At 32.9% G+C, this 16,478-nt stretch overlaps 1 protein-coding gene across 1 annotated transcript; it reads left to right on the plus strand.

Annotated features, from left to right (window-relative positions):
* The first annotated feature begins 4,483 nt into the window (after positions 1-4,483).
* LOC140690412 (olfactory receptor 2AK2-like) lies at positions 4,484-5,430 on the plus strand. Its single transcript, XM_072952096.1, is given in 2 exon segments — positions 4,484-4,963; positions 4,966-5,430. Coding segments are annotated over 2 exon segments (945 nt in total).
* The last annotated feature ends 11,048 nt before the right edge of the window (positions 5,431-16,478 follow it).

Consider the following 16,478-nt stretch of genomic DNA (forward strand, 5'->3'; position numbering starts at 1 on the left):
TGTGATCCTCAAGCAATACAATTGTATTTAAAAAGATTAGCAGAAAATTAATTGCTGTGACTCTCTAATTACTACCTCTAAGTGAGGTAGGAGGGAGTCAATTTTTATATCTAATTTTGCAGCTCCATCTCTCATTCCTCGGTTAATATTTTATTTCAAGTAAAGTATCTTAGAAGAATGAGCTTTATCTCAGTACAAGATGCAATGTACTTCAGTGGAAAGGAGCTTTCCCTTTTAATTTAAATGTGTTATCAGATGAAAGATGATTGATATATCTGTTTATCTAGTGGATAATCTATGTTTTCAAGGTGAGCATCATGGGCATGAATTGATGAAGGTGAAGAAATCTCATTCACGGTGATATCACTCAGTATCAAGACTGTTCAGACTGCTGATTCCTGTAAAGTGAGCCAGAAGAAATTGTAGTTCTTTGTTGAGTTGATCACAACCCATGTTTAAAAGAAAAACGTGTCTACTCTCAGACATATTTAAAATGTTGTATTTTACTTCGATGTTTACGTATAGTTAAATTTTATTGTTTTTCTTACATGCACATATTTTTTGGCTATTTCTAAGCTGGCTAGGTTATACAGATATTATGTGATTTCTGCAAAAATAATATAAAGATGTTATTGAGATTTATCTGGTCCTATATTGAATTTGAATCATCTCAAGGTTACGCGGGCAAGGGGGTTAAGGAGTACCTTGGTGCAGTGAGCTAGGACCGGGTTTCAATAGTCTTGCATATCCTGTACCTGAGAGAGTATGACCTTTGAGCATCCTTGTATTCCTGATTGGAATGGAGAATACATCTTTTTCTTCCTTATTTTATCTTCAAGTTTTTGTGTTAAATTTAGGGCATAATGCTATGCAACAATACTTGGGGAATGATGAAATATATAAAATAGGTAAACTATTTAAAAAATACAAATGCATGGTGAGAATGGCAGTTCTAGTAAATAAAACGTTTCATAAGTTGCATGGCTCCATAGCAATTTGGCTGTTACTAACACTTCCGTGTGTTGAGACGTTATTTTATTGCTGCCTGTGAATACTGAGAATGTAACATATTTTCTATATCCATGGCTTTCAGTTCTGCACTTGTCCCTTGTTCTACCTCCTGGAGTCAGCTATTGATACCTTTAAATCAACTTTACAATAAAGATTTTTAATAAGAACAGGAGTCAAAACTCAAGGGTAAGTTGGAGGGCGACAATTCAAAAATATACGTGGGGGAATCTAAGAATTTGAAGAGTTTGTGTAATGCAGAAATAAGTGAAAAATTTAATTGCTTCTTTCATAAACTTGTTTAGGTGGAAATTTGTGATTTTCCCTTTATGTAGCTAATAACAGGAAACTAATCTTCAAATCCACCATAGTGAATAGAAAGGTTAACATTTCTTCCTCTCTCCCTACCAAAGGTTCTGATTTTGTTTTAAAACCATATTTTAACTGGATTTACATATTATCTTTGGCATCTGAGGCGAGTGAAACCTGGTTGGTAACTTTCTACATGCTTAGCAAAAGGTCTAAGAATTCTGTCCTTCTTGGAAAGCAATTAAGAGAATAAAAAATACATGTTTTAAACAGGACAGAAATTTAGAGTATATTCAATATGAATGAAATCATGAGGAATTGAGTGTGATTAGGATGTCAGTTACTCAAAAACAAGTCAGAGCTGAAGGGAGGTAGCTTGGTAATGACACTTTCTAAAAGTTATCTTAGCTCACAGAGAAAAAAAATGGGACAATGAATATATATATGTTCATGTATAAGTGAAAAATTGTGCTCTACACTGGAATTTGACACAACATTGTAAAATGATTATAAATCGATAAAAAAATGTTTAAAAAAATTTTTAAAAAAAGTTGTCTAATGTGTAAAGGTTCTGATTAAGCCCTGAACATCCGTAACTTACTCTCTGAAGTAGTAATACACCTGTATCAGGCCCAATTTTCCACAATTTTAATAATCTATCTCCGTGAAAATTTCATCTTAGGGAAGATTTCCATGAATTGGTTTACTAAGAAATGTTATTCGATAATATGTATTTTATTCCTTAAATCAAAAGCAACATTTGCTATTGTCTCTATTAAAAAAAGCCAGTTTTATTATAAACATATGCATTATTATATTTAATTCTCATTATTTGTTATTAGTAATCTGAAAATATTTTAGACTACTAGGAAGAGAATGATTGTATATAGGAATATTACTAGTTTTAGTAATTTTCACAAAACAAATATTAGCTTTGTCTTTCTCTGGGATTACCATTTTGTTTCATATTATTTCCTGGCCTAGGATATTAAAAGCGATATTATATTGATGATATAATGCTCCCTTGATTTTTTTTTCTGAATTAAATAAGTAATCATCTTTACTTTGCATCACTGTGTTTACTGTTTCAGATACAAATGCTGTTCTTTATCATTATATATAATGATAAGCCTGTTTATTAAGATTTGGTTTCAATTAGATCAAATTACTTTGGAGTACATTAAAGTGTATAATATCTTATTTAACATATTGTTGTGCAATTTTTAGTAGGGCTTGTCTTTGTTTTATATCAACCTGGATGATTTTATATATGTAACTTCATGCTACATCATGGAGCTCTGCTTGGCATAATTGTATTTAGATGTGCATATTCAGCAGTAATTTCAACAGTTCTTGCCTTTGTCATACTTTGGTATCAATGTTGGTTAGTGTTGTTGAAAATATTTTGAATTTTTTCTCTTTGTTTGGCAATAGTTTTATAAGGAGGCTCATTTAACCCTTTCAAATTTGAACTAACCTCTCAGTAATTTTCTCATTCCCTGTCTTGATTGAGAACTAAGTGGTAACCTTTTACTAAGTATCGTTTCCTTCACACATAGCTCAACTTAAAATTCTTCTGTCAATATTAACAACACAGCTAGGTTCAAACCAGAAGAGTTTGGATTCTGAAGGAGAGAGAGAGAAGGCTATAAAGCAGTGACTGTGATCCAGTAATTTTTAGGCTCTCTGACATTTCTGGCTTAGGAGGTCTTCCATGGGAATTTTCTATCCTTCTGCCCCATTTACCACCTTCAGTGTGTGCTCTCAAATTTACAAGGTGGGTAAAGGTACCTCCTTAACATACACTTCTGTCTTGTTATACATTTTGCAATTGCCCATGGGAGGTATTTTATTTTATGTGTAAATGCAGTTTTATATAGGCAGCTAATTTTAGATAAATCTGAATTCTCCTTTTAGGTTAATATCATCCTTATATATGAGTTTCTTTTTCTGATCTGGCATATTTCATGATAATTTAAGAAACTGGAAAGAAGTTGTACATGAGTTCTTGTATTCATGATGACATATTTTTAAGACCTTCCAAGCTTTTCTCAAACTATCCTATGGTTTCTCACTTGACTCACCGTTATTAAAACCTTTTTGTCCAAAGATCACTATTACCCTTATTATTTCTCACCATAACAGCCTGATACTGACACATCTGTCTGTGTTAGTCGGCTTGCTCACTTTGCCTCATCCCTCCCATTTCCTTATGTAGACAGCCTGGCAGTCATCCGTGGTCATGATTGAGAATAGCTGTAAACTTTTGATGGAGAAAGTCAATTTGGTTCATATTGAGAGTTTCAGAAACTGAGTGTGTTGTGCCCATAACAAGGATACACAATAAATGCTAAGAACATTTAATATTTTTGTGTAATTTTATTGAATTTTTTAAATCAAGGGGCTTCTAGTTAGTTAAGACATTATTTTTTTTTCTGGAAATACACAAAGGCCAGGTTGTGTCAGAAAAGAAAAGGTGAAAAAAATTAAATTTGTTAGCTTTGAATCAATCATTCAATAATTTTTACTGTGCTACTTGAGGCAAAGTTAAATTAGTAAGTTTTAAGTTTATATTTTATTAAATCTTTCTCAGGTTTTTCCTAATGTCTGGCATATTTTTTTCCTCAATGGATTAAATGTCTTCTACATTCACAGGGAGGAATAAATACTAATTAATTTATTACACTCTTTATTCCAATTCATAGCCAATATAAATTCAAAATGGAGAAATACAATAAATATTAAAAAAATTATAATATATTTGACCAAATCTGTCATGGGAAGTTTATTATTTTTATAGGTGAATTAAGTAGAAGAGTATGTTCATAACAAGATAACACAGTTCCGGTGTATTACCTTGAAGATATTTACAAAGGAGGAAAATCATTTATGTTGACAAATCATCTCAATGCTTATCTTACTTTTGTTTTCAATATGTTTAGTTTTACTTTCAGTAAATGTCTTTTCTTTTTATTTCATAATTTGTTAAGTGGCTATTATTTAATAAATACAGATTTGGTGTATTGAACAGAGGGTGATCTATTCACCTAAGGTGAGCCAAGAAAGTTCTCTTGTAAGTGATCATTGTCACCTTTCTCTCTTTAAGAGAAGTCAGTATTGTTACATGGAGTTTTAAATATCTGCTTTTATAGTTTTTATTTAAGACATGAAAACAGGAAATCAAACGGTCGAAACAGATTTTACACTTCTCGGTCTTTTCCAATATGGTCCAATGGACTCTTTCCTCTTTGTTGCCATCGCCATCCTGTTTTCAGTGGCTCTGACGGGGAACATCACACTGATTCTTCTCATTCGACTGGACTCCAGACTCCACACTCCAATGTACTTTCTCCTCAGTCAGCTCTCTTTCATCAACGTGATGTACATCTCCACCACTGTGCCCAAGATGGCAGTTAACTTTCTGTCCAATAGTAAGACCATCACTTTTCTAGGCTGTGAGATTCAGACATTTGTGTTCACGGTCCTTGGTGGAACTGAAGCCCTTCTTCTTGGGTTCATGTCTTATGATCGCTACGTGGCCATCTGTCATCCTTTACGTTACCCTGTGCTCATGAGGAAGAGGATCTGTTGGTTCATGGTCACGTGTGTGTGGACCAGTAGTTCTCTGAACTCTTTAATACATACAGTATATATATATTTCAACTTCCTTTCTGTCCATCTCGACTCATCAACCACTTCTTCTGTGAAATTCCATCCCTGGTGCCATTGGTGTGTCAGGACATTTCCAAGAATGAATATACAGTACTCCTGAGTGGACTTATTATTCTGTTGTTACCATTCACGGCCATTGTGGCTTCCTATGCCTGTGTGCTCACTGTGGTTTTCCAGATGAGTTCAGGAAAAGGACAGACAAAAGCTATTTCCACCTGTTCCTCTCACCTGCTTGTGGCAAGTCTGTTCTACATGACCACTCTCTCCACTTATACAATGCCACACTCCATTCATTCCCCACAACAGGATAAGGTGGTAGCAGTGTTTTACACCATGATCACACCTCTTCTGAACCCATTTATCTACAGCCTGAGGAATAAAGAAGTCATCGGGGCCTTGAGGAGACTGATAGGACTATGTATATTCGTACAGAAAATTTGACTGCAGGAACTCCTTACTGATTGAGATCAAACAACTTAAAAAGCTGTGCTTGTAATACTGTTTGGGAATATATCAACTCTAAAAATACTGTGTACGTGTATATTCCAAGAAGTGTTTATGAAATAAATGGAGTAATAATGGTCTTTTTGTTTTGGTTCTAATATTTTGATTAGGATACAATTGGTACATAACGTTGTACAAGTTTAATGTGTAAATGTATTAAATGTATCAATTTAATACATTTAAATACTATAATTACCACCATAGCATTAGCTAATACTTCCATCACATCATATAATTATCATTTTATTTTATGGTGGAAAAACTTAAGATATTTTCCCTTAGGTATTTATAGTATATATCACAATGATGTGCTTCAGAGCTCCAGAACTTACTCATCTTCTTGTTGCAAAAGTGTACCCTTTGACCAACAGTTCTCCAATGTCCCTAACTGCCCCACAGGCTCCTTATAACCACTGCTCTATTGTTTCTGTCAGTTCAGCTCTTTTAGATTTCACATATAAGTAATATTCTACAGCATTTTTCCTTCTTTCTCTGGCTTATCTTAGCATAAGGCCCTCAAGGTCCATTGATGTTATTGCAAATGGTGGGACTTCCCTTTTTTCTTATGACTGAATAATATTCCATTATATATATATACACTTTCTCATTCATCCATTAGCAAATTAACAGACACTTAGGCTAGTTCCATACCTCATTTGTAATTTGTAGACTTGTAGATGATAGCCATTCTGAGAAGTGTTAAGTGATATCTCACTGTTGTTTTGATCTGCATTGCTCTAATATTTAGTCATGTTGAACATGTTTTTCATGTACCCGCTAGCCATCTGAATGTCTCTTGGGAAAAAAATGTCTATTCATGTCTTCTACCCACTTTTTTTTTTGATATAGAGTTGTATGAGCTTTTTTATATATTTTGAATATTTACCACTTATCATTCATAGTACTTGCAAATATTTCTCCCATTTTGTATATTTTATTTTCATTTTGTCAATAAACTTACCATATGATTCAGCAATCCCACTCCTGGGTATATATCCAGAGGGAGCTGTAATTTGAAAAGACACATGCACCTCAGTGTTCATAGCAACACTGTTTACAATAGTGGAAACAAACTAAATGTCCATCAAAAGATGAAGATGACTGGATAAAGAAGTTGTGGTATATTTATACAATGGAATACTACTCAGCCATAAACAAGAATAAAATAATGCAGTTTATAGCAACATGGATGGACCTAGAGATCATCATTCTAAGTGAAGTAAGCCAGAAATAGAAAGAAAAATACCATAAGATATCACTCAAATGCGGAATCTAAAAAAAAAAAAAAAAAGGAAAATAAACACTATGAACGCCTCTACAAAACAGAAACAGACTCCCAGACATAGCAAACAATCTTATGGTTATCAGGGAAAGGGGGTGGTAAGGGACAAATTTGGGAATTTGAGTTTTGCAAATGTTAACCACTACATATAAAAATAGATTTAAAAAAATTTATTCTGTATAACAGAGGGAACTATATTCAATATCTTGTAATAGCCTTTAATGAAGAAGACTATGAAAATGAATATATGTATGTATATGCATGACATGGACATTGTGTTGCACACCAGATATTGACACATTGTAACTGACTGTGCTTCAATTTTAAAAAAGTTAGTAGAAGAAAATAAACCATAAAGATCAGAGCAGAAATAAATGAAATAGAGATTAAAAAAATAGAAAAGATCAATGAAACTAAAAGCTGGTTCTTCGAAAAGATGAACAAAATTGATAAAGCTTTAGTCAGACTCATCAGGAAAAAAAGGGAGAGGGCCCAATTTAATAAAATCAGAAATGAAAAAGGAAATGACACAACTGACACCACAGAAATACAAGGGATCATAACTAGACACCAACAAAAAGGAAAACCTAGAAGAAATGGCCAATTTCTTAGAAAGTACACTTTGCCAAGACTAAGTCAGGAAGAAACAGAAAATATTAGTAGACCAATCACCAGCACTGAAGTTGAATCAGTAATTTAAAAACTCCCCATAAACAGAAATCCAGGACCAGGTGGTTTCACAGGTGAATTGTACCAAACATTTAGAGAAGAATTAGTACCTATCCTTCTCAAACTATTCCAAAAAATTTGCAGAGAAAGGAACACTTCCAAGCTCATTCTATGTGGCCACCATTACGCTGATAACAAAACCAGACAAATATATCACAGAAAAGAAAATTATAGGCCAATATCACCTATGACTACAGGTGCAAAAATCGTCAACAAAATACTAGCAAATTAAGTGCAACAATACATTAAAAGGATCATATACCATGATTAAGTGGGATTTATCCCATGGATGCAAGAATTTTTCAATATCTTCAAATTAATCAGTATGATACACCACATTAACAATCTGAAGAATAAGAACCATATGATCATCTCAATAGCTGCAGAAAAAGCTTTTGATAGAACTCAGCATCTATTTATGAAAAAAACTATCTAAAAAGTGACATAGACCGAACATACCTCAATATAATAAAGACCATAGATGACAAACCCACAATTCACTTTATACTTAATGGTGAAAAGCTGAAAGCATTTCCTCTATGATCAGGAACAAGACAAGGATGCCCACTCTTGCCACTCTTATTCAATATACTTTTGGAAGTCCTAGCCTTAGCAATCAGAGAAGAAAAAGATATAAAGGGAATCCAAATCAGAAAACAAGAAGTAAAACTGTCACTTTTCACAGATGATATGATATTATACATAGAAAACCTTAAAGAAGTGACCAGAAATCTGCTAGAGCTCATCAATGAATCTGGTAAAGTTGCAGGAATCACAGTTAATACACAGAAATCAGTTGCATTTCTATACTCTAACATCAAAGTAGCAGAAAAAGAAATTAAGGAAATGATTCCATTTACCATCACACAAAAAGAATAAAACGCTTAGGAATAAACATACTCAAGGAGGCAAAGGATCTGTACTCCAAAAACTATAAGACACTGATGAAAGAAATTGAAGATGACATAAACAGATGGAAAGATATATGTGTTCTTGGATTGGAAGAATCAATATTGTTAAAATGGTCATACTGTCTAAGGCAATATACAGATTCAATGCGATCTCTATCAAATTACCAATGACATTTTTCATAGAGCTGGAAAAAAATGTTCAAATTTGTCTGGAAACACAAAAGACCCCAAATAGCTAAGTCAGTCTTGAAAAAGGAGAATAGAACGGATAAAATTATGCTCCCTGACTTCAGACTATACTACAAAGCTACAGTAATCAAAACAATATGGTATTGGCACAGAAATAGAAATGAAAATCAGCGGAACAGGAAAATCCAGAAATAAGCCCACATATTTATGGTCAATTAATCTACAACAAGGTGGACAAGAATATACAATGGAGAAAAGACAGTCTCCTCAAGTGGTGCTGGGCAAACCAGACAGCTACCTGTAACAGACTGGAATTAGAACGTTCTCTACCACCATGTGCAAAAATACACTCAACATGGAATAAAGACCTAAATGTAAGACCAATACTATACAACTCCCAGAGGAAAACATAGGCTGAACATTATTTGACACAAATCACAGAAACACATTTTTAACCAGTTCCTAGATTAATGGAAATAAAAGCAAAAATAAACAAATGGAATCTAATTAAACTTTAAAGCTTTTACACAGCAAAGGATACCATCAACAAAACAAAAAGGCAACCTACAGAATGGGAAAAAATATTTGCAAATGATGTGACCAACGAAGGACTAATATCAAAAGTATACAAACTACTCATACACCTTAATATCAAAAACAAGCAACTCAATTGAAAAATTGGCAGAAGATCTAAAGAGACATCTCTCCAAAGAAGACATCCAGATGACCAACAGCCACATGAAAAGATGCTCAACATCACTCATTATTCGAGAAATGCAAACCAAAACCACAGTGAGATCTGTATGAAACCTAAAAGACACAGGATTGCGAAAGCAATACTGAAGAGAAAAAAATGAAGCTGGAGGAATAAACTTTCTAGACTTCAGACAATACTACAGAGCTACAATAATCAAAACTACTTGGTATTGGTACAAAACAGACATATGGATCAATGGAACAGAATAGAGAGCTCAGAAATAAACCCACAGGCTTTTGGTCAATTATTCTTTGACAAAGGAGGCAAGAATATACAACGGAGTAAACACAGTTTCTTCAGCAAATAGTGTTGGGAAAATTGGACAGTTGCGTGTAAATCAATGACATTAGAATACCCCCACACACCATACATGAAAATAAACTCAGTACGGCTTAAAGACTTAAACATAAGACAAGGTACTATAAACCTCCTAGAAGAAAACATAGGCAAAACATTCTCTGACATAAATCTTGGCAATGTTCTCCTAGAGCAGGCTACCCAGGAAGTAGAATTAAAAGGAAGCATAAACAAATAGGACCTAATTAAAATTTATAAGCTTTTGCACAGAAAACAAAACTATGAGCAGAACAAAACAACAGTCTATGGAATGAGAGAAAATATTTGCAAAAGAAGAGATTGACAAGGTCTTAATTTTCAGAATATACAAACAGCTGACACAGCTTAAGAAAAAAGCAAATAACCTAATTCAAAAATGGGCAGAAGACCTAAACAAGCAATTCTCCAATGAAAACATACAAATGGTCAATAGGCACATGAAAAAATGTTCAATGGCAGTAATTCAGAGAAATACAAATCAAAACTACAATGAGGTATCCCTTCACACCAGTCGGAATGGCCATCATTCAAAAGCCCACAAAACCCACCTCTTTTTGGTGCACTTTTTCAGCTTATAGGGGCATTTCAGAATCAAATTTTCATCTGCATTTGCTGGTGTTTGGTGGTCTATGAGGGACTTGCTCAGTGCTTCTTTGACTGAATACGGGGCTGTCTTGACCTGTTCACACATGGTTATGGTGTCAGTAAGATGGTGGAATAGAAGATTCCAGCCTGAATCCCTTCAAAGAAACATGAATATAAATAATCATTCATTCAAAAACACGCTTTTACAAAGGACAGTTTATAGACTCAAGTGGAGCACCGAAATTGGAAAATTTGCATTGAAGAAGGTAGGAAGAGCTTTATACTCTACCTGAGTCACTCTTTACCTAGTACCATGACTCACGGGACAGGTTTTTCCTCTTTTTTTTTAAATTTATTTTATTTTGGGGGGGAGGGTAACTTGATTGATTGATTGACTGATTGATTGACTGATTTTAGAGGCGATACTTGAGATTGAACTCAGGACCTCATGCATGCTAAATATGCACTCTACCACTTGAGGTGTATCCATCCCCCATTTCCTCTTCTTTAGATCTCTCCGCTGGAGAAAAGAAAGTCAAGTGAGCATACAATTTTAATGTAGACCCAAACATCAAGCCCACATACCCGCAAACGCTGTGAGCAAGCCTGCCCACACTGCTGCCTGCCCCAGCCCCGAATCTCTGCTGGGCTTAAATGGTGAAAGGACTTCCCTGTAAGAGCCAGGTTGTAAAGACTAGAAATTGTGACTACTTGTTCAAATATGCAAACATCAATTTCTAGACAGCAAGGTTCACAAGTGTCAGAGAAACACAACACTACCAAATGCCAAGATAAGGCACCAGCAACTAACCCTAAAAAATTGGAGATCTAATAAATGCCTGACAAAGAATTCAGAATATTCATCTTAAAGAAGCTTTGTGAGCTATGAGAGAATAGAGACAATAAAAAAAAATCAGAAAAACAATATTGAAACAAGATTAGAAAATTTTGAAATTTTGAAAAGAAAATTTGAAAAGAATCAAGCAAATTCTAGAAATGAAGAACACAATAACTGAACTGTAAATATAGAGACAAAACCCTAGACTTGATCACACAAATAAAAGAAACTGTGAGATGAAAGATAGATGATTTGAAATTACCCAGTCAGAGTAATCAAAATAGAAAAAGAGTGAAAAAAGCTGTTAGCACATATGGGAATACATAAGCCATCAATATACACATTATGGGAATTCTGGAAGGAGCAGAGAAAGAGAAAGGGGCCAGAAAGATTTTTTAAAGTAATAATGACAAAAAGAAAAAATCCCAAATCAGGGGAAGAAAATGAACATCCAGATTCATGAAGCCCAAATTACTCAAAATAAACATAAAGAAGTCTTCAATGAGATGTTTTATTTCAAATATCACATTTATAAAACCATTTTTAAAATTTAAAATAGGTTAATAATAGTCATTCTCAAGTAAAAGGTACAATTAATTAACTCACTGGAAACTATGAGAAATATAAACATACTTAAATTATAATCTGCAATAAAATTGCATTGTTGAATATTTTCTAGATAACATTGCAACAAATATTTTCATTATGTAGTTTAATATGTGAAACATTTTTTATACTTTATGGATATTTCCATCTGAATGAAAACAATTGAAAATACGTAGTACCTAAAGTAAACTACTCTATACTTGAAATTTTAAGAATTTCCATTTATACATTTTAATTAAATTAACCACATTGGTTTATTTGATTTGACCAATATAATCAAAACTGGGAAATTAATATATGCAGACATGTATTTCTGTGCACTTAATGAACAATATGAAAGTTTACAGACGTAATAATATTGGAAGAATCTGAAAAAATAATTTGTTTCTTTCTCCAGTGAACTGACCATTGACACACCAGTGAAAACGTCTGTAGAAGTTATCAGAACTCCTTCCCCAAACTTGGCTGATAGCCATCCTGGACTGTTAGTGACTTAGCCTACATTTCCTGAGTCTCAGTGGACATACTTGGGTGAATACCAAAAAAAAAAAAAAAAAAATTGAATAGAATCTTCTCTGGTAAAGAAAGCCTAGAATCAAATCATTGTTGCTCCTGAGTTTCCATGGAGGTATTTGAAATGTCAACTGTACAGATAAAAGATTAATATATACATTTGTTTACACATTTTTCAAAGAAGTTTACTCCGGAAATGACATTGTTTATGCGATGACGGCTGGACCACTGACAGCTAATCAAAGCAGTGAGTTTGCGAAAGTGCGGATATAATAAAAGGTACTAATACTAATTGTATTTTTACTGTTGTTTACCACAGAAGAGGAAGGACTCTTCAGGAAGCACTTAAAAGGAGTATATTCAGAATTAAATACTTCTGTTTATACCAAGCAATTAATACATCCGGGCATCTCATTAGCCAGGGACTTCCGAAAAGAAATTTTGACTGAAGTGGGTTTAACGAGACATACAGTAATTTATACTAAAATATTCACTCTTAAAGATGAAAAATAGATACACTATTCAAATACTTATTCACATTTTTTTTAACATGAAGCTCTTTTTAAACCTAAAATTTGTTACTTTATAATTCTGACAATTCATCTGATTGGGAACGATTAACTGTGAAATGATGTAGTAAAGTTACTAAAGGCAACCGCTGATACTGTGTATGAACTACGGTTCCAGAATTACAGTGCATGGATCTACCCTTACCTGGACCACATTTTGAAATATAATTCAAAATAATTATGATATTTTATGATAAAATATATTAGAAACGTTTAAATGAATTAAAATATGTCAAATATGAGAATAATTTATTTGGCTGTAATTGAAACAAGACATATATAGAAAAAAAAAGAAGAAAGTTGGAGGATAAACAATATTTATCCAAGAAAGGAGGATTCACTGTATCCACAGCCTGTGATGTATTCTCACTATAAGGGAAAGATTTTATCCAAGACAAAAATGCTTTAAAATAGCGTAGGTAACATAAATTATATTTTTAAGGAGTAGACTTGTTTTCATGCAAGCACGCTGTGTGGTCACATAGGTGCTGATTCTGTCTTATGAACTTTTTGGCAATGTTTATTAGTGTTTGGATAGAAATCATTCAGAATGAAAGATGATCAGTTTAGGAAATGAGTGATGTAAGCTGTGTAAGAGTTGGTTAAGAGACAGATTTTAAACGCAGTTTGAGGTGGAGCGAGTGGCTGCACTTTTTACAAAACTGTTCAGCAAAATTTTAGTGTATGAAATGGACAATGGAAAGTGGTCTTTGACCTGATTCATAAATGTGCTTTCTGAACGGCAAGTGAGATGTCTTTGAAGAGATAGTGCCTGGTGATACTGCAGTAGGCTTTGGATGTACTCAAGTGATACCCATGGAGTACACCTAATACCTAAGAGTCCCAATCTTTCCAAAAAAGAGTGTGGAAGACAGCCTGTCTTATTCCCTGCTTTTTGCAAATTTTTCTTTTTCATAAATGAAGAGTGATTACATACACCCATTGTAATCATATTTCTGCTTCCTACCTGTTCTTTTACCTTACGTGGGTCCACAGTTTCTAATCAAAACCTAGAAAATACTTGTCTAGATTTTATATGAAAATATAAAATGGAATATATAGAGAAAGTTAAAAAAGGCTAGTATTATCTGTCTTTGGGTATATATGGGTCATTTATACACATAAATAATATTTATATAATATGCATGTAATTTGAAGGATAGCTTTTAAAAATAATCCAGGAAACTAACTATATGTTTAGAGTTACCCATTTTTTTTCTATTTTAAAACACAAACTATGTAAAATTGAAATATCTTATACTTTGAACTTTTGTATTTTATTTCTTTGCTTTTCACTTCTTGCATACATCAGTACATTTTGAGTGAAAAAATAATATCTGAAAAAACAACTTGCAGAGGTTTTGAGAAAATCAAATGGGTATAGCATACAGAAATAATTGAAAACTATATAATCGTGCAGCAGTAGCGGATGGCAAGTGAGGGGAATGTAAATGATGGTTATGACAATGATATTGATAAAGATGCTGAACTGTACAGCTTCCCTTCAATGGTATTTTATACTCAGGCATACACTGTTTTTATGTTTTCTCTCATTGATAGCTTGTAATATACCATGTTTCTTTGTACCTGTTCTACATAAAAACAGAGGTGCGGATAAATTATTTAAGCTTATATTTCTTGTAAATAGATGAGCTTGAATTACGTCTAGTTTTAAACCTAAACTCCCTCTGGTATAATTGTGTAATGAAGCAGAATAAATGCATTCTTATATGCAAAGCAAAATTTGGAGGACATATTCTTAAAAATCAGTTTCTGTCTTTGAAAATACATTTCTACTTAATTATCTAATAATGCTGATTTGCCATTGTAAAATTTTACTGAATAAATTAGAAACACACAAACATGCACACACAAATATATCTGTGTATTCTAGATCTCTTTATACTGTAAAAAATGTTCTCAGACTGCATACCTTCAAAAATTGAAAATATATTACTTGAATATTAAATACTGTCAGCAACATTCCTAAGCCAGTAAATTAATATAAGCCATTATGCAGCCTTTGACTCTTCATTGTTGTGGAAATACTTGAAGGAACAGAGACTCTCATGTACATTTCCATGTATAGGTACCGCCCTGGAGAACTTTGCTTATATAGAATCCAGAGAACACTCTTCTGGGAAATTTGATTCTGATTCTATGCAAACCATTTTACAATGCTATAAATTCCAGATAATTGATGGCAATGCAAAATAACTCTTATTATAAATATTTGGATTGATGTATGATGATTTTTAGGAATTACAAATGACTTCCTGTAGCTAATGCATTCAGAGAACCCTTGGTAAAAATTGACCTGGTAACCTGGTAACTTGGTTTACTGGTTTCCCAGCCGTATACATGAAGAATAAGGAAGGTTAGTTTGGGGAAGTCCAGCATTTTAGTTTACTTCAGAGATCTTAGAAAACAGCAGGTGATTCAAATTCCTGTAAAACCTGGTGGAGAGTGTCTTTGTGCTTTTAGAGTCTTGTAAAATTCTGAAATTTTCTTATAACACTTCCAACAAAGGTATTTTAAGGCTTGTTAGATAAATCCATACTCTTGCTGCACTTCTGGAAATAGTCACACTGGCTTTATTTTGTAATCAAGAATAAATATTTCATTGAGAATAGTTTTGAACAAAAGCCAAGAGAATGAATAGAAATCTGTGCTTCAATGGAAAATTCTGCATTATCTAGACTCTGGAGGACATCCTTCCATGTTTTCCAAATCATTCACTAGGTCACTATACAGCCTTGAATAACTCACTTCATATCTGCCTGGTTCTTTTCAAAAATCTTTTAAATAATAAAACTATAGTTTAAAAACCATGTTTCATAAAATATATATGAATCACTAAAAAGAGGCTTTTTCCAGTGTTTCATTTTCAATTTATAAACAGAAGAAAATTCTGCAATGAAATTGATGAACATTGCCTTTAAGAGATGGTCATACCCAATTCATTTTGAAACTTGGGCAGCATTTGGATGATTTTATTTATCATCTAGTATATGTATATCTATCATCTGAATTACAGAGCAGATAATATGCTTGTTCTTTTGCAAGTGAAATCTCCTAGGAAGAGAGAATTTTGTATTGGGAGCAAAACATGAATTGGATTTCATTTAAAAGCTTTGATTAAAAAAATAATAAAATAAAAGCTCTGATTAAAAAATAATAAAAAGATAAAAAATAAAATAAAATTTAAAAATTAAGAAATAAAAAAAAATAAAAGCTTTGAAAGACCAACTTTAAACATAATGTGTGTGGTTGTTGTGGGGTCAAGTGAAAATACCTTAAAGCTAGTATATATTAGAAAATAGAATATGTCAAAATGAGTGAATTATAAACATTGAAATAACTTTGTGTTTTAAGACACTGTTTACATACATTCTTGATCTTCTACCTCCTATATAGAATTTCTTTTTTAATACCTTTAATTTTTTATTTTTCTTCCTTTTCAGTTATTTTTTGTGTCAGTCAATGAAAAGTGACCCACTCATATTTCAGATATGTTACTCAAAATATTTAATATTTGAGGGATAAGATAGGGGACATAGGGGATGCATTTAGATAGATAGATAGATAGATAGATAGATAGATAGATAGATAGATAACAATCTGGGAATCCAGAACTCCAATAATATATTTTAAAGTAAATTCCCTAAGA

This window comes from Vicugna pacos, chromosome 3 (genome assembly GCF_048564905.1).
Source record: "Vicugna pacos chromosome 3, VicPac4, whole genome shotgun sequence".
Lineage (NCBI taxonomy): Eukaryota > Metazoa > Chordata > Mammalia > Artiodactyla > Camelidae > Vicugna > Vicugna pacos.